The sequence below is a fragment of the Helicoverpa zea genome, chromosome 11 (genome assembly GCF_022581195.2).
Source record: "Helicoverpa zea isolate HzStark_Cry1AcR chromosome 11, ilHelZeax1.1, whole genome shotgun sequence".
Lineage (NCBI taxonomy): Eukaryota > Metazoa > Arthropoda > Insecta > Lepidoptera > Noctuidae > Helicoverpa > Helicoverpa zea.
Window position 1 is genome coordinate 10,984,473 of NC_061462.1, and position 18,227 is coordinate 11,002,699.

Here is an 18,227-nt window from a genome sequence, read left to right on the forward strand (position 1 = left end):
GCTCGCGCGCTCTATACAAGCCTTGCGTGAGTTGCGCTAAAGAGGCGCACCGAACTATTGCAGTGACTGCACGCGCGCAGCTCGCGGACAGCTCGCGATCGGCTCGCGTGCTGCGCATTCGCGGCGCATTCGCCAGATGTGGACGCACCCTTAGGTAATAAGTTAGTTGTATGTTGTATATATATTTATTAGTAACTAATTAGCCGTAAAATTAAATTATAGATAATTGAATATAAGAATTGAAACTTTTAGAACAGATTATTTAAAAAAAACATAGATCTCTAAACAGATATATAAAATTCATCACATTACTCCCCGCTATGATAAATTCATAAATTAAATAACACATCAACTTTATTCTGTTACGAATTCGGGTGTTCAGGTTGGTTTGTTTTATTACAAACTTAACTAGCTTTGTAAACACATATAACAGTGAAGTACTTTCATAAATTCATTTATCGGTAATTATGGATCGCATGTTTTCTCTGATAAATATTGACTAATTTTAAGTATTGACTAGATTTTCTGAAGTTGTATACATTTTTTATTAATTTTATTCAAGTAATGCCCGTGTGTTTATTGAAAGTGACCGTTATTTAGAAGCCTTAGATTGTTCATCGATATCTGTTTTCACTCCAAGTAAGTACAACACTAAAAAGAAAATGACATCTGTCACAGTCGCGTGGTTTTGTCACCGCCGTCATCACAGCTGTAATTGACAGCAGCTTTCGAAAACGAACTCAAGGTTGCGAAACATTATAATAATCTAATAGAATGGACTTTGGAGAAATGTAATAGTTATCAAGCGTAAATCTGCAGACCCGCACGCGTTCGCCACGGCCGCAGTCTTGTCAGTCTGTCTAGATAAGATAACAATCGAAAATATTCCGTGAATAGTAAAAACAGTGAAGTTTCAGTGAAATGTCTTCGATAGTAGACGATATTTGTGAACTCTTGGACAGCTACAATGGGAGAGACAAGGTACGGTATGCGGAAGCACGGCGGCCTTGGCATTTAGCACTCACACCGGTCATACCAGTCAATAACCTGCCTGGTTGTGTCGCTTTTATAACTTTGTTATAGAGAACTAATTATGATGAATGTTTTAACCTTTACACTTATTATCAGTTTAATTGGTTGTTTAAAATACCATTAAACTTTTTGATTATTTCCTTGTAATACTAATTATTTCATACTTATTATCTGGACCTTTAATTAGTGAACTTAATCATAATAATTTAAGGTGTTTGCACGATATTATACAAACTAGATTTACAAAAGAACAAATTTACATAGTATTTTCATTCATGACTCTTGCCATGATATAACTATTATAATTCAGTTCGAAGCAAGCATGCAACTTGAAAAAAATAAAAAAACAACACAAAACCTTCATCAATGATTTAATATTGTCTATGATATTTGCACAGGTGGTCCGTCTAGCTTGTTATGCATGCAAACTGTATGGATGTGTCCAAGATGAGAAGCCGTGGCAAGCGGCCGGCTCGCGCCTCTCCAGCGCCCGGATGATGCTGCGGCTGTTCGATGACATTCCCATGATTAGACACACTTACAACTACGGATTGGGAAGACATGTAAGTAAACAAACCTATATTATAAACCTCTTATCAATAAAAACAGTCCAAGCTTAAAATGCATGGTTATTCCTGAATTAACTTTAATCAGTATCTATAACAGTAGCACTGTGATAAATATTGCTAAAAAGTAACACTATACTTTAAAGAGACACATTAAATATATGTAGACTCGGTAATAGGTTAATCAATGTAAATGAAAAATATTTTTAGTGGTAATCTCTCATTTAATTATAATTGTACTTATAATCTTCATTAGTGATTCCATGAAGTTCTGAACTAATTTAATGATTATTGCATAGCCAGAAAGCTAAATAAGATTATACTTTTTTTTTTTCATTTAACTTTCTAATCTTATTTGCCTATATAAATCAAACTTCACCTAGATGTAGCCACAATATCAGCAACCCCTATATGTAGGCATCAGCATGGCTGTAACTCCTAACCTAACCCCTATCACCCTTCCAAGGTCATACATACATATGGAGAGTACTTCTGATATCAGGATCTCTTTCACTGATGTGACAGCCATTCTGATGCACACACTGACAATATAGTAAACTTTACTTAACATTAATCTTTTTCTTTGTAATTCAGGAAGCAACCACATCAGCAGCAGCGCTAGGTGTGATAGCCAACATGGTGGACCAAGCATTCCTACCAGTAGAGAAAGCCTGCTGGTTATACGAGGTTGGCGTTCTGAAGCTTAGTGACAAGAATGCTACCACACTGGACACAGTCAGCACGACGTTGTGGGCGGCTAGTCTTATTATATCGCTTATACAGTGAGTATTTGTTTACAACTTCTTTAAAGTAAGCTTAATAGGTTCCAATTTTTTTTATTCTTCCTTCCTATAGAATTCCTATCAAACAGAACCCGAATTGATACAACTGCATCTTCTCTCCGAACTTAGCAATATTATAGTTTCATTTTCCTATAAAATTGCAATCGTAAATATTAATGAATATGTTCTGAATTGAGACCTACTTCCTTGTCTAACATTCTCATTGTCATCAAGTTTCTATACTTCCTGGCTTGCAACCTTCTCTCATTGATAAAGCTAGAAAGTTTACTTTACTGCTATTTAACACGCATTGAAAAGTTGAATTGCAATAAGGTGAAAATTTTGATAAAGTACCCATAATTTCCACTTGCGCTAATGTGGCATTTTAAAAGTTCGCGGGCGGCTCGCGAGCTTCGTATTCGCGGCGTATTCGCCTGATGTGACACCCTAATAAGTTTGCATGTGGCCGGTTCCAGCTAGCTGTAAATTCGGGCTTTAGCCTAGAGCCTACAATAGCCAATCCTAGCTGGCTATGCTATACCATATTAAAACCGCAAACCTTTCGTTCCAGAACTTCAAGCTCAATACGAAAGCTATGGTGGAGTAGAGAATGCTTACAAAAGGCTTCAGAAGACGGCGGAGCTGACGCCCGACGTCATTTAGACGTCAGACTGATGCTAGAGTCCATAGTCGCAGGGAAGCTATGTCTAGACATTACTCATGCTATCAGCTGCCTTCCCGCCGGATGTTTGTGGGGCGAGAAGATCGGTTCAACTAAAGTAGCCACTATAGCAACCACGTCATCAGTTATAGGTATTGCCATGTATTTCGCGAAGAGACGACTGTTAAAATAAATTGTTTTTGGTAGAAATCAGTGATGTCTAAGGTTTTATCGAGCGTGGTTCACATAGGACGATATATCGTCTGCTCAAGAACAGAAGAATTACTAGTATTTGGAAGGTTTTAATAAAATTGAAGTTTTATATTGTATTGAGGTTGGCAGGTTCAACCTATTTGTGATTTGAATAGCATTTTATAGGGGGTGACATGGTTATATAAAAATACCTTTTTGAGTAAAAATTGTTTATTTTAAAATGTTGTCTTATATAATTATGCAACAAATTAAATATGTACATAATATAACTGTAAGTAGATATACATTTACTTCAATTGATGTACCTTATTAAGTTTTTATCGTCTAAATGCCGTATTAATTAGAAAAACGACTAAGAAATATCAATTTGTTTCGGATTCTTTTGAAGGACAATTATTTTATCTCTGTAATAAATTAGTTACGTTAAGTCATTCTATATGGTAATAGCAATCCGCAGTAAATAATGCAACGAGCACATTTTACAAAAGAAGGATAGTTACTAGACCATAAATTACTGTTTATGATTTTTCCAATATTTTACAGGGTATTGCACAACACAGAAGTGTAGTCGTTAGATTTGAATTATTTTTCTATGTACCTGTTTCTGTATTATTTGATACCAACTAGTTATGTATGTTAAGTATTCTTATATAACACTGAGTTGAGAAAACACAAATTACTAGTTATTGTACAATATATTCTACAGTTTAATTATTAGTTTATTTTATGAAAAGTTAATACAAAATTTTAAATGGAATCTGTTATTTTATTTATCTAATCATAACTATTTAACACGTTTTCTAATCAGTTATGACTAAGTAATTTTCAAATCTACATCAACAAATGATAAGCAGTTTGACAGTGAATTTCAATTCCGATTAAATCTGGATTTTAGAAGGAATTTATAATCATCGGTTTGTAGTTAATGTTCGGCCATTCAGAGAATGCGTTCCTGACACGTCGCGATTGAACTGACGACGTAACTTTGCAATGGCGTTGCAGTTACGATAAAAATATTTTTGCTGGTTGTTTACCGTTTTAACAATTGAGGAGCATTAAAACAACATTATTATATCAATAATCAATGAATGTTATTACGTCGTCAGTTCAATCGCGACGTGTCAGGAACGCATTCTCTGAATGGCCGAACTATAATTTATATGGTAGCCTATGGGTACCTACAATAAAATTAACAATATATGTAAAGAATAAAATTAACAATATATGTAAAGAATAAGCTTTAGTTACCACAGCTTATTTCATATTAATTCCTACAAGTAGCTATGTAACATTTCTATGTAAGTAATACGAAATACAATTCACAGCTGTAAGATACCTGCTAAATCCAATACAAACAAGAGTTCAAGACATATTATCTAATTGACAGAGATAACAGATGTCAACGATTCTGATACCGCGATAAGATCTCATTGATGGCTTACATAACAGTAGAATATAAGACTGCCAAAAAGATTGGCGTTACGTCCGTAGGCCGTATCTAATCATGGATTAGTGGGTATGTGTGACGGTCAGTTAATGCCATTGTGGATGTAAACACGGTGGAACATGGCCGCTGTGAACGAGCTCTGCGATCTGCTCCAGGCACATGCTAATCGAGATAAGGTAGGACTTTCATTTAATAAAAATATTGTGGCTTGGCGGCAACTATATTTTCGAACCGTTTGGGGTTGTTTGGTCGTGGGGTCCGAATGCAAACATCCTATTTCAAAGATCTATTCAGGCGGCTGGTTGATGCTTCTCGTGACTAAAAGTCTGGCTATTACCTCGGATAAAGAATTTGCATGGCGATCCAACGAGGTAATGCTGCCTGCCAGCCTCTTGGACACGCTCCCAGTCGACAGCGATGGGGAAGCATCTTTTGATGCTTTTTAGCTATAGGTTGTACTAGAATAGTTTTTAACTTAAATGAAAATATTTCAGTAATAAAATAAATGCGTCTGAAAAAAAAACTAAGGCTCAGTTGCACCATATACCTAACTACAACAATAACCGAAGCGTAAAGCCATGAAATTGCCGATCTTTATTCAAATCGGCGATTTGACTGCTGGTTATGGTGATATTTTGTTTATGCATTGCTGTTGGTGCACCATAAATGGTTGAACTTACACTTAAGGGTTTTTTTTGGTAATCGTCAATGTAGTGGTGTAGTGAGAAAAAGGCCTTAGCTCAATAGTACGGTCAGAATAAAAGGTAAGTACGCGATAGTGAATTAAAAAGATATGCTAATGTTATAGGTACTAATACTTCTGGTCAGTTGTTGACTACGAGATCTAGAACTTGGTTTATTCTCTTAGAAGGAACGAAGTATGATTCTTGTACTAATCTTGTAGGTGGCTTATCAAGCCACTTGAAACAGAAGTTATAACAACGTAGGTATTTATTTCGTGAACGGGTTATATATTTTAATGTACCTAAGTACCTATCTAACAGGTCATTACAAAAAAAGACTGTTCTGGAAAAAAACTATAAGCAACTTTTTCTCATCTTTTACAATGAATCTCCTAAAAATACATTGTCCATACATACGTTTCAGGTGGTAAACCTAGCATGCTATGCTCTCAAGCTATGGGGCTTGTCAGCCAAGCGACAGGACGTGCTGACAGCGAGTGCTCGCCTGGCGGCCGCGAGAGCATCCCTGCGACTCTTCGATGATGCACTGGCGTTGAAGACTGCACTCGCTTATGGACTGGGGAAGCAGGTTAGTAACTTGAGTATTTATCTTAATTGGAAATTAGTTGTTGAGTGCCAGATTATAAAATAGGTACCTAATGTTAAAATTTAAATCTTAAAACTAAAATATTATTAAAAAACACTAAAACCAGAAGCAAGTCTTCCCGTGAGACATACCGCATGACATATGACATAATTATATTTTAAGAGAGCCTTAATTATAACACAAATATTATATTTTTCAGGATGGCCCATTCTGGGGTTCTCTCGGCGTGGCAAGCAGTGCATTCGCCCTATCGTACCTTCAAGCCGAGAAGCTGTCGTTTCTCATCGACACTGGCATGCTACACGTATCCAAAGACACAGAATTCAAAATAAGAACGGCGCACAAACTCTTCTGGTCGCTGTCTGCTTTCGTCGGCTTCATCAGGTTCGTTAGAGAACTTTCAAATAGAATAATGGAATGGCATTTGAAAAAAGAAAGTTTGTTTTATTCAGCTAATTTTGAAAATTGGTGAGCGATCGACTCGTAGTTTGTGAGGAAATTTAAAACGGGTATGGGTAATATTGGCAGTTATGCCGTGTGCTGCGGGTCTGATTTTAGGGATGAGGGTTAAAGTATATAAAGTTATGAATAAAGAGTCTATCCTGTATTTGTTGTATTTTTATACTTCTGATTCTTTGTATAGTCATTTAACACATGTAGGGCAGTAAGTCTATGTGCATTCTTACACTAAGAGCGGGGGCACACGATGCGTAGCGGCGCCGCACCGCAAAGATTCCACCGTGTCAGTGGGCACACGAGCGGTGTGGCGCCGTAACGTTGTTATGTCGCAGCGGCGCCGTAGCGTTGGACAGTCTGTTGTCCTTCCTCGTGACGCACAACAACTGAGCGGTGTCGCTCCGACGTCGCAACGCATTCACCCCTCCCCGCCTCGTCTTGGTGGTTGCAAGTCCGGTGTGGCGCCAGAGCGCATCGTGTGACATGCCGTAGATATTTCTATGTAAGACGACGCGGTGACACCGCTCCGGCGCCGCAATGCATCGTGTGCCCCCGCTTTAAATGTGAATGCTAGTTTACCTCAGATTAGCGAATTTTGGGGAAACTCAAAAAAATATTGGTGGTTTAACTGTATTTGACTACCAACTAACGAGCAGACAACTAAGAGGAATAATATTGCTATTGATAATATTATCGAATTTTCATGATAAGTACGTTTATTACTATTCTTTTATTTAACTTTTTTGTCAATGTGCTTGCTAATTTATAGAGACAAGAGCCCAACTCGCTTACGACACGGGTCGCCCTTGTCAAACACGCGACACTTTACAAACACTAACAAAAATATCATCATAATCATCTTTCTTCAACAGATCAATCCGTGCCCTAAACGCGACATCCGAAGCTCTGAACTCCCCGCAGCGCACAAAATGCGCCCCAGCGAGGTTCACCCAAGCTTCTCTCACCACTACCAAGTTGCTACTGGATACCATACATGCGGTGAGCTGGTTACCTCCTGGGTGGTTGTGGGGCAGTCGGTTGAGCGCGGAGAATATGACAACTGTGGCTACTATGTCGGCGGTGTTGGGGCTTGTCATACATTATCATGGGAAGAGGTTTTAAACATGATGGTATGGTGGTGATTCTAAGAGATTGGTGAGAAGAGTTAGGAGTATAACTGTATAAGGACTTGCTAAACTGTATCGAGTTGCATTTAAGTGATTTAAGATGAGCCAGCCAGGGAGCCAGGGAGATTATGGAATACGCAATGGAAGTGGTAATGTAATCACAAGATTGCGAGTCCATAATTAATCTAGTAGTTTTTTAGGTGATGTATAAAAGTGCTCAAGTATTTATTAAATAAATTAATATTGTTATGTAGTTGTACTAGCTAAATGTTTTCTACTTTCTTTATCCATCTTCCGCTCTGAGACAAGACTACTTCAAACCGATGTCATAAATCGGCTTAAAACATCTGATAAAACTGTCGACTCGGGCGCAATAATCTTGTAGACAAAAGATAAAACACGCGTTAAGCTACTCTGTCGAATTTATTAGTTAAATAGATTAGTATATTTCCACTGTATGATAATAGAATTAAGTATTAGAATAAGTTTTAGGGATAAACGCAATTAAATGTAAAACCAATATATATTGAAAATTATATTTATTTAAAGCCAAAATAACGTATTTTTCTTTGAGCAACAAATTCATCATAAGCTATCACCACAATTATTATACCTAGACGAGAATTTTACCGTAAGATTTCATTTTTGAGAATAGGCCCTTAATAATGAACACGGTTTAAGAATACACCAGGAATAACAGAAGAATACATTTTCAAAAGTTTAAACTTGGACCAACTTTACTCCATTTTTATTAATAAGGAGCCAGTGTAAAATGATACATAAGACACATTCCACTTTATTATTGACCTCTTACAAAAAAACGATTTAGAATTTGTTCACACAATTTTTTACTAAAGTTGTCAGAAAGTTCCTAACCTGATATGTTAATATTTTTTTATCAGCACCTCAATAAATCGATGTTTCTACAGCAAGCCACAATATAGATTCCTTTAAAAGAGTGTCTATGAAGTTTCTTGCCGGCTTTTCTCCATGAAAACAATTTTTGGGATTTCTGGGACCGTGCAACTAGTGTTATGTTTTATAAGAGCCTGCAAAGGCCTATTTGAAATAAATAAAAGCTTGTAAAAACATCTGACTTTGACTTATCTATTTAACTAAATATTCATTTTATCAATAATTCATTTTACTTGTGTATGGCCGATATAAGGGTTTAATTACTGGCTTGCTGCTAAAACTAATTTACTAGCCTACAATATTCTTTATTCAGTCCCATTCCACAATTCCTTCACAAATTCGTATAAAGATTGTAAATTTCAGGTAGCCTATAATGTAATACGTATTCTAGGTGGTTCGTTATATTTTTTTCCTATTTGTTGACTAGCTAAAACATATAACACAAAACAAAACACCACATAAGAGAGTAAATATTAACAAGTGTTTAAAATCTGATAAGATTAAGAAATTTTAATATAGCAAAAAAGTTTTATTCATAGCGAATAAAACTTTTTTAAAATTTCTTTAAAATATTATAGGATTCATGTTCTTCTCTACCAAATAATATCAATTACTGTACTACACTAGGAATGCTTAGATACTAAAATTAAATCTACAGTTAACGCAATCTACATACAACTATGCCAATAAAAAAACTAATAAAACATACATGTATTTTCAGACAAATATTTTAGATAACTTCACTAGCAGGAATTATAATATCAATCTTACAAAAATATTTTATCCTAAATAATTTGGCAAGCATATAACAGCAAAATATATATATATATATATATATATAATATTTAGCCGAGGCTATGGATGCATGGAAAATTACTTGCCCGAACGAAAATTTACCCAGCAACCCGTCTTCCCAAAGACAGTGGGATGAGCCGCTCTGCAGAGTAACCCGGAAAAGTTTGATAGAAACGGCAATTACTCCTGCTGAGCGAGCGCGCCTACTGGCTGTGGGTAGATGGGAGTCGGGGCTTTGGCTTCAGGCACTACCGTCGTCAAACATTGGCACCATGTTTGACGATACAACTTTCCGCCTCGCTACTTGTTTACGTATAGGAGCACCGTGCTGCTCCCCTCATCGCTGCCACTGTGGTGAGGCTGTCACCAGCCTCGGACACCACGGCCTGTCGTGCAGCCGCAGTGCGGGCCGTATTGCGCGGCATGCAAACATAAATGACATTATACGTCGAGCTCTTGTTGCCGTCGGGGTACCAGCTGTATTAGAACCAAACGGCCTGGCACGCGACGACGGTAAGAGACCAGACGGCATGTCGTTATTCCCTTGGAAGATGGGTAGGCCTTTAGTATGGGACGCAACCTGTGTCGATACTCTTGCGCCATCACACCTTCCAAATTCTGCGTGCTGTGCTGCTGCTGCCGCTGCGGCTGCGGAGAACCTCAAGCGGCGGAAATATAGTGGCCTTGTCGGAAACTATATTTTCGAACCGTTTGGGGTTGAAACCCTCGGGTCGTGGGGTCCGAATGCCCACATTCTATTTAAAGATCTTTCTAGGCGACTGGTTGACGCTTCTCGTGACCAGAAGGCTGGCTATTACCTCGGACAAAGAATCAGCATGGCGATCCAACGAGGTAATGCTGCCAGCCTCTTGCCTTGAATTGAAGTGCCAGCTTAACGAGCGTGATCAAGAACTGTTGCTCAACGACATTGAGATCACAGGAATCCCGGAGAGTAAAGACGACAGCACCCTCCACCTCGTGAACGTTCTCGCAGTAAAGCTCGGCATTACACTAGACGAGAGGGACGTCGTCCATGCCGAACGAGTCGGAGCTACGCACCGCAACCGTGTGGTTGCCTTGGATGGCAGTATTGCTGCTGACCCCGCTGCGCAACGGCCGCGGAGTATATCGGTGCGCCTGGCGAGGCGCGCGACCCGCGACGCGCTACTGCGCGCGGCCCGAGTGCGTCGTGGCTTGAGTACGGATGCACTCGATATGCCTGGGCCGCCGCACCGTGTCTACGTCAACGAGCGCCTCACGCGCACTAATCGCCAGTTATTTTATCGCGCCCGCCAGGCAGCGAGTCTGCATGGCTGGAAGTATGTGTGGACAAGGGAGGGAAAAATATTGTGTCGCAAGGACGATCGTTTGAAGGTAGAACGTATTAGACTTGAAGATGATGTTACCAAAATTTTTGGCTAAAGATCGGTTTGAGGCTTAAGTTGTGTTTAATTGTAGTTGTGCCTAAGATTTTTCATTGTACTGTCTTTTTATTGTTATTATATTTGTTTTCGTGTTCATTTTCATTACTCAATTTTATATGTCTTCTATATTCACTTTTAAACTTGTTTTTCTTCTTAATAAGTGTTGAAACCGAATGGTGCGCATATCTTGCACTATCGAATGGGAGTCCTCTTGGATTAATTGTTATCAACCCACTTTTAATTTTTCTGCTCACAGCTACATTGGTCTACATTTTTGACCAAGTAATATTATTGGCGCATTGCTTGCACGTATCACACACACATATAAATGCAGTTATGCTTTCCTACACACTATTATACAATAAACAAAGCAAAAATATACATCTGAAAACTATTTACTACCTTACTACAATAAGTTACATAAACGATATTAAACTAATATATAAAATGTCTTACAAACTCATAATATTTACGTTATTCACAATTTCCTTTTTTTACAAATTTATATTTAAACCCGCATATCTTATTTATTATTTACTAGCACTAATTCTATCCCTAATGAAATGTTATTTATTTGATTTTATTGTTATTTACAACACCAATTCACTATTTATACGTAGGATTAAATTTTATATTATTATCATTTTGTTGGTTCCCATTGACAGTAAAAACATTAGTCTCTTTTGTCGGCATAAGTTTTTGTTTTTAACAACAAAACACTGTGTTATAAATGCATGATAAATATTTAAAAGTTGGTTTGTTAAACGTGGGTTCCCTCGGTACGAAGCACGATGACTTTGTGGCGTCAGTGGTAAGTCATTCATTCGATATAGTCGCAGTCAATGAGACCTGGTTACGAGCGGGCGAGGAGGGTCGCGCGCCCACGGTGCCGGGCTACCGTCTGCGTCACACGCCGCGACCTGCGACTGTGCGCGGGGGTCGTGGCGGTGGTGTGGGTTTTTACCTTAAGCGCGGTCTGACTGTCCGCGCCTGTTCTACACCAACTGACCCCAGATATGAGTCTATCGAACAAATGTGGATTACCCTGTCTTTGAATGGAGTCAAACTCGCTATAGGAACAGCGTATCGTCCCCCTCGCTCTGATTTGGACCTCTTCTTAGATTCAATTACCGACACCATCAGTTCACTAGCAAAATGTGACCACTATATACTGCTTGGCGATTTTAATGTTAATATGTTGATCACCAGTTGCCAAACTCGGAAAGTCAGTGAATTTTTAAATTGCCTGAACCTTAAGCAATTAGTTGACTCCCCCACCCATTTCACGGATCATAGTCAGACGCTAATCGACCTTGTTTGCACTACCATAAACAACATATCTGTCTGTGTTGAACCATTCGGTTCAATACATGGTCACGCATTGGTAAATTGCACACTTAATATAAAGCGTAGTAAGTATAAACCTCACACGGTGGCTTTCAGACCAATTTCAAAAATTAATATGGAAAGTTTTGATGATTGCTTGGCGCGTATAAACTGGGAAATCATTCGTGACTTATCAAATGTAAATGACATGGTCGATGCACTGAACCGGAATGTCGTGTCTGTTTTCGATGAGTATGCTCCAGTCAAGACTTGCTTGATCAAAGACCACTCATACCCATGGATAACAGATACGATAAAGTTCATGATGCATCTGCGTAATGAGGCCCTCGCCAAGTATCGTACAACTAAGTCGGAATCAAAGAAGGTATATTACAAACAATTAAAATCACTCGTGTCCAGTTCCTTATTTTATGAAAAAGTTGCATATTTTAAACAAAACATAAATAACAAAATTAACGACCCAAAAACACTATGGAAAAATTTGAAAAGTACTATATTGCCACCTAAACCACTCAATGACCTTCCAGTTCACTTTAGAGACCCTGATCAAATAAATTTAAATTTTTTGAATGTTCCTGGTAATCCAAACTTAAATGCAACTGTAAGTACCTTCTTTGAATGTCACCGCTTTAGTGATGCGAGTTTCTCACTACACCCGGTGAGTACCGAACAGGTTTTGCGATATTTTGGTCAGTTGAAATCGAATGCCGAGGGTTGTGACGGAATAACACTTGACATGCTTAAACTGACATTTCCGCATACAATAGAAGTTATCACAGATATTGTTAATAAGTCGATTGCCTCTGCAACGTTCCCTGACATCTGGAAAATTGCTTGTGTTAGACCCCTCCCAAAAATAAACAACCCGACGGAACTCAAAGATCTCAGGCCCATAAGCATATTGCCATGCCTATCCAAAATTGCTGAAAAAGCAATCTTTCAGCAGCTGTCGCAGTATTTGGATGCAAACAATATGCTTCCGGAGTTGCAGTCAGGCTTTCGTAAGCAACGTGGCACTTCGACCGCTCTGCTGGATGTGACGGATAACATCCTATCTGCACAGGACAAGGGCATGTGCACAATTCTGGTTTTGCTAGATTTTTCGCGTGCCTTTGACTGCATTAATATTGAGTTGCTTCTTAGCAAACTAAAGTATTACGGATTTGACGATAATGCAATAAAATTGTTTAGGAGCTATCTTAGCAATCGGCAGCAGCGTGTTGAAGTGCGACTGAGCAATGGGTCAACCCTGACCTCGTCACTTACTCCCGTCAATAGAGGAGTTCCGCAGGGCTCAATACTGGGCCCCCTGATCTTCATTTTATACTGTGCTGACATCGTAAACTCGCTGGAGCGGTGTAGGTATCACATTTACGCTGATGATGTACAAGTTTACGTCTCGTTTGTTCCTGGCGAACATTTAAACGCTCTGAGAGATTTGAACGAAGACCTTAATAGGATAGCAAGTTGGGCAGAGGTCAACGGCTTGGTACTTAATCCCGCCAAAACTAAGTACATGATATTTGGTACAAAATGTCAGATTAGTGCCCTGCCGTCTACAATAGACGTTGTACTCATGGGTGAGTCGGTTGACCGAGTTAATGAAGCACGTAATCTGGGTCTGACCATGGATGCGGAGTTGAGGTATGAGGCACACGTGGCAAAGTCGGTGCGCACGTGTTTCTACCGGCTTAAAATCCTTTATAAAATAAGGCCTTTTTTGTCGGAGGAATTGCGTGTGCAGCTGGTTGAGTCACTTGTGCTTTCTAACCTTAACTATGCAGACACTGTTTACGGTCCTCGATTGCTGGCACGAACGGAACGCCTGATCCAGAGAGTGCAAAATGCCTGCGCCAGATTCTGCTTCAAAATACCACCAAGAACTCACGTCACTCCCTTTATCAATGAACACTCCATCCTTAAGATGAAGTCGCGCCGCAAGTTGCACTTGGCTTGCCTACTCTTTGGGGTTACAAAGTACAAAGAGCCATCCTATTTGTATAATAAACTCAGCTTTATTGCTACTAAGAGAGATCGCCCGGTACGACAATGCTCACAGCAACTCTCCACGGAACCGCACAGCACTGCGGCCTTCAGAGGCAGTTTTAGGTACGCTGCTACTAAATGCTGGAACAATATTCCCCCGCCAATAAGAAATCTCAAAACACTTGGTACCTTTAGAACACACTTACGAAAGTTCCTTATTACATCACAAAAAAAACTAGGTATGACGATTTCAAATACCTCCATAATCTAGCGGTAGCAGGTACCTGCCGTGATGCTGTTTCGTTGCCGTGTTCCGGCTGACTTGTAGTCTGACAAAACTAGTACTGGCAGATTGCATAATTACACATTTTTGCACTTCATTATTAATCATACATAGTTCATATTCAAACACAACACACACAGAACATAAAACACTTATTTCAAATACACACAGCACACACCAATCATCTACTCGACGTCCGTGCGTCATTTTCGGGATCCAGCAGAATACCAGCGTCAGGTATTCTACCTGACACATGCTGAGCTGGACTCCCATTCGGTGCAAGCGTAAGACACTGCACCACGCCGTTAATTTTTGTATTTTATGTTTGTCTTTCTACCCACTTCTTGTTTTGTTTTATTTCTTATTGTGTATCTTTATGGTGTCTTGTCGTTTGTCTGAATAAATGTTATATCTATCTATCTATCTATCTATCTATCTTGGGCACGCTCCCAGTTGACAGCGATGGGCACGAATTTTTTGACGCTTTTTAGTTGTTTGTTTTACTAGGATAGTTTTTGATTTTTATTGTAAATATGTATTGTAAATAACAGCAAAATAATACTAATTTATTTATTTATATAATATCTCTTTTTCATAATGCTCCAAAGAAATAGTAAAATAAGGCAAAAGTAATAATAATATAACGATGAGAAAATAAGGCCTAACCTCGGCCATTTGGATTAAAACTTTATACAATAATAATCTATTTCAAAAAGTATCTTATTTAATTAAATAATCACATAAGAACATGAGTCTTTGATTCTGAAGAAAAATCTAACATACAGTTGAAAATTTAATAAATCAGTTTGGTTCAATTTTCAGACTTAATAGTGTATTATAGTATTATATAACATTACCATGCATTCAAAGAAGTTTATTTACAAGTAAAGAGAAGATTTAAAATGTTTTAAAAATATTCCAGAACACAGTTGGTTGGTTATCGAGATATCAAATGACTTCTATAGAATACCATACATATTGGCGGTTCCATACGTATTCGTGGCGTCACTATTTCACCAGTAGATAGCTCAATCTATCAAATTTCTTCAATAGATTTTCAAGCTTATCACAGTAGTGGAAGGATGTTATGTTTGATTCGTAAAATTTGACAGATTCGGGTAGCTTATCCTGCTGGCATCTGAGTATGGCAACGATTCATGACGTCACGAACACATGAGTTTCTCCAGATTACTGTGATTAATTTCAGAACCTTTAATTTACAATTTATCAAACACTTACAACATTTGAAGCCATTTCCAATTCACACTGGAAGTACTTCTCATACTTGGGCCACAGTCTGCAAGCTAAACGGACGAGTTTGTTCAACTGTGGTGCTTCAGCCCAGCTGGTGACGTCATTGTTGGCGCCGAGGGTTGACGCACATGCGCTCTCGTACACTCGTCGTGTGCTCTCTTCCGGCGTGAGGACGCATAGGGCGTAGCGGCAGAGGATGCGGTGACTGGAATGAAGGAAATACATAATAGTTATAATAGTCTCATGGAAACCGCTATGCGCACCCCGATAAACGGTAGTCCATAGCCTACCTCAATACATGGGCTACATAACACTAAAATATTTTTTATATAATTCAGTAGTTCCTGAAATAACCGCGATCAAGCAAACATACAAAAAACTCTTCTGCTTTTCTTATGTACTTCTATAGATATTTGTATATTGACAAGGTATTTTTTTCTTTAGTAGAGAGTATTATTAGAGAGTAATATTGTGTTATTGCAAAGTTTAAATTACTTTAAACATATATGTTCAGGATGCCAAATAACGGTGAAAGAAAACGTCTTCAGAGAAGATCAAGTTTTTATTTACAAAGTTTCTGTAGAACTTCATTCATGTTTCAGGGCTCTGACTCTTTCTAACAACACCAAATGTTACCCAAATTTAGAGTATACTCACAGTGCAGTAGGCCTGTCATGATCAGCATGCATGGTAACAACTCTGAGTATAGACCGGCGCGGCTGCTCCGCCCAGCGCGCCAGCAGCGCCCGCGCCGCCGCGGAACACTCGCGCATAGCGTCCGATTGCTCGGGTTGGGCTGTGTGGGTGACTGCCATGCGACACGCGTAGCATATCCATACTGCTATTATTGGTTCGTTGTCCGGGCTGTAAGAAATATTGAAGGATTTATTGATTTTTATGCAAGTAAATGGGAGACTGGCGATAAAATGCATAGGTAAGTTATTTTTTAATGCACATAAAATTTTTTGAGTACCTTACATTTAATAGACATACAACCTTTGTAACAAGAAGGATGATCTACGTTCTGCGCTAGTGTGTGTGTGTCGAGCTACTTACAAGTGTATATCAGCACTAAGTACAGCGGCGAGCGTCGCCCTCACAGCGGCGGCCGTGTGCGCGTGTGTGAGTGTACACGCATACGCGGCGTGTACGCGGCCGCGCTGCGCTAGTGTGTGTGCCTCGCGCCACGGACATGACGCCCAGCGATGCGATACTTCACGCCAGCCATATGGTTCTGTGGGTAAGGGACATGGGGTGAAGAAAGATGAGCAGAGATGCCGTAAGGCAGGCAGGTCGCCTCCTTCTTCAAAGACAAACAAATAACACAAAATAAGGCAAAACAATCAGTTCCTTGTGAATACTAAAAAGAGGGATAGTTTTTCCTTTTATTAAACGTCCAACATTATGTATTTTTCTTTATATACTAGCAATACATTGTTACAATCTCATGTGATCTTACCATTACACAGCAACAGTGCCTTAACAGCTGCTTCTGCAAGTGTAGCAAAATATTCGAAGACCGTAAGCGCCGCTACCGCTGACACGCATGCGCGGACCAGCCGCGTCGGACCGTCTGTCACCCATGTTACCCAAACCTGCAATATAGTTAGTATATAGTTTTAAATTAGGTGTTATTGTTATCAAGTTTAATAGTGCTTTCATACCGACAGTTTTTTATCGCACGTAGGAAAATCGAGCGTATGTAATGCGCGCGGACATAGGTATTACGAGCGACATATTCTGTCATATCATGGGGGTGGATTGCAAATAGCCAGGCCGCCTGAAGAGGCCGCCATATTGGATTTGTAATGACGTTATTTAGCTAGTCATGTATTTGTCATCAGAACTTTGAGTGTGTGCAAAATTTCACCCTAATCGAAGGCAAATTAAGATTCCAAGATTTTCTTACATACATAGTTACATGTGAAATTAATATAAGCGTGTTAAAAAGAGCTGAAAATGTGCTAGTGTGAAAACGCTGTAATTGTGATTTTAGTAAAATGCTTACCGGCAAAGCAGCAGCTGCGGCTGGCTCGATGCACATTATGACTACTGCACGACTGAGTAATTCTTCTATTTCTCCTTGCGTTTCGTCCAAGTATACAGCTGCAAAAAACATCCCAATTTATATTTAACAAAATGTGGCTTTGTGTGTGCTGCCGTGTGGCCAGTTCGTTAGAGACACTCCCATGGATTGATCCATGGGAGTGTCTCTAACGAACTGGCCACCTGGGCAGAGAGGGGACGTAGACACGGAGGGGGGTAAATAAAACACACAGGTAGGCGTGTAACTGTGCTGCTGCCGCTGCACACACGTCCCACGGCAACAACAAGCGACGCTTATGGTAGCCGAGCTCATACGCCCGAGAAATGAGCGCGCCTAATGTGGGGCCTAACCCCTATTCTAACGGCGGTCAGTCAGTCATACGCACTGCGCTAGCGTCTCACACACATAACATACCTAGCTCGGTGACAACGCCCAGCACGTGCACGGTGTGCGCGGGCACGTGCGCGGCCAGCGTGGGAGCGCACGCGCCGCGCACCCACTGCGACACGCCGCGCGCACGCGCAGCACGACACGTGCCTGTCGAGCGTACTGCGCTAGTGTCCGTTACCAGTAGCGAGCATGCTGCCAGGATAAGCCTGTTC

General features: G+C 39.6%; 4 protein-coding genes across 5 annotated transcripts in view; 3 read left to right on the forward strand and 1 right to left on the reverse strand.

Annotated features, from left to right (window-relative positions):
• The first annotated feature begins 680 nt into the window (after positions 1–680).
• Positions 681–4,011, forward strand: LOC124634578 (peroxisomal membrane protein 11C-like). 2 transcript variants are annotated; one of them, XM_047170199.1, is made up of 5 exons: positions 681–981; positions 1,431–1,595; positions 2,193–2,380; positions 2,952–3,238; positions 3,468–4,011. In XM_047170199.1, exons 1-4 carry the CDS (start codon positions 922–924, stop codon positions 3,232–3,234), a joined length of 696 nt encoding a protein of 231 aa, XP_047026155.1. In that variant the 5' UTR covers positions 681–921; the 3' UTR covers positions 3,235–3,238; positions 3,468–4,011. The 2 variants fall into 2 exon arrangements, with proteins under 2 accessions (XP_047026155.1, XP_047026154.1); XM_047170198.1 differs by having other exon boundaries at positions 683–981; positions 2,952–4,011.
• Positions 4,012–4,614: 603 nt separating this feature from the next.
• On the forward strand, positions 4,615–8,129 carry LOC124634320 (peroxisomal membrane protein 11C-like). The gene is made up of 4 exons (XM_047169855.1): positions 4,615–4,877; positions 5,809–5,973; positions 6,191–6,375; positions 7,320–8,129. The coding sequence occupies exons 1-4, from the start codon at positions 4,821–4,823 to the stop codon at positions 7,567–7,569; spliced, it is 657 nt and encodes a 218-aa protein (XP_047025811.1). The 5' UTR covers positions 4,615–4,820; the 3' UTR covers positions 7,570–8,129.
• LOC124634712 overlaps positions 8,097–18,227 on the reverse strand; it is a 35,277-nt gene continuing 25,146 nt past the window's right edge. The window contains exons 33-39 of the mRNA XM_047170372.1: positions 18,040–18,221; positions 17,587–17,684; positions 17,038–17,173; positions 16,635–16,812; positions 16,236–16,442; positions 14,883–15,783; positions 8,097–9,308 (exon numbers count right to left, since the gene is read on the reverse strand). Coding sequence (XP_047026328.1) covers positions 15,552–15,783; positions 16,236–16,442; positions 16,635–16,812; positions 17,038–17,173; positions 17,587–17,684; positions 18,040–18,221 — 1,033 coding nt within the window. The 3' untranslated portion in view covers positions 8,097–9,308; positions 14,883–15,551. The remainder of the gene's footprint in view (positions 9,309–14,882; positions 15,784–16,235; positions 16,443–16,634; positions 16,813–17,037; positions 17,174–17,586; positions 17,685–18,039; positions 18,222–18,227) is intronic.
• Positions 10,140–10,787, forward strand: LOC124634321. The gene has a single exon (XM_047169856.1). The coding sequence runs from the start codon at positions 10,140–10,142 to the stop codon at positions 10,704–10,706; it is 567 nt and encodes a 188-aa protein (XP_047025812.1). The 3' UTR covers positions 10,707–10,787.

Excerpts from the sequence above, each read along its gene's own strand:
- LOC124634578 (XM_047170199.1), top strand. The coding sequence starts at position 922 with ATGTCTTCGATAGTAGACGATATTTGTGAACTCTTGGACAGCTACAAT. Across the intron at positions 1,596-2,192 it reads ACTACGGATTGGGAAGACAT|GAAGCAACCACATCAGCAGC; the intron begins GTAAGTAAACAA and ends TTTGTAATTCAG. Across the intron at positions 2,381-2,951 it reads CTTATTATATCGCTTATACA|AACTTCAAGCTCAATACGAA; the intron begins GTGAGTATTTGT and ends CTTTCGTTCCAG.
- LOC124634320 (XM_047169855.1), top strand. The coding sequence starts at position 4,821 with ATGGCCGCTGTGAACGAGCTCTGCGATCTGCTCCAGGCACATGCTAAT. Across the intron at positions 4,878-5,808 it reads CACATGCTAATCGAGATAAG|GTGGTAAACCTAGCATGCTA; the intron begins GTAGGACTTTCA and ends CATACGTTTCAG. Across the intron at positions 6,376-7,319 it reads GCTTTCGTCGGCTTCATCAG|ATCAATCCGTGCCCTAAACG; the intron begins GTTCGTTAGAGA and ends TTTCTTCAACAG.
- LOC124634321 (XM_047169856.1), top strand. The coding sequence starts at position 10,140 with ATGCTGCCAGCCTCTTGCCTTGAATTGAAGTGCCAGCTTAACGAGCGT.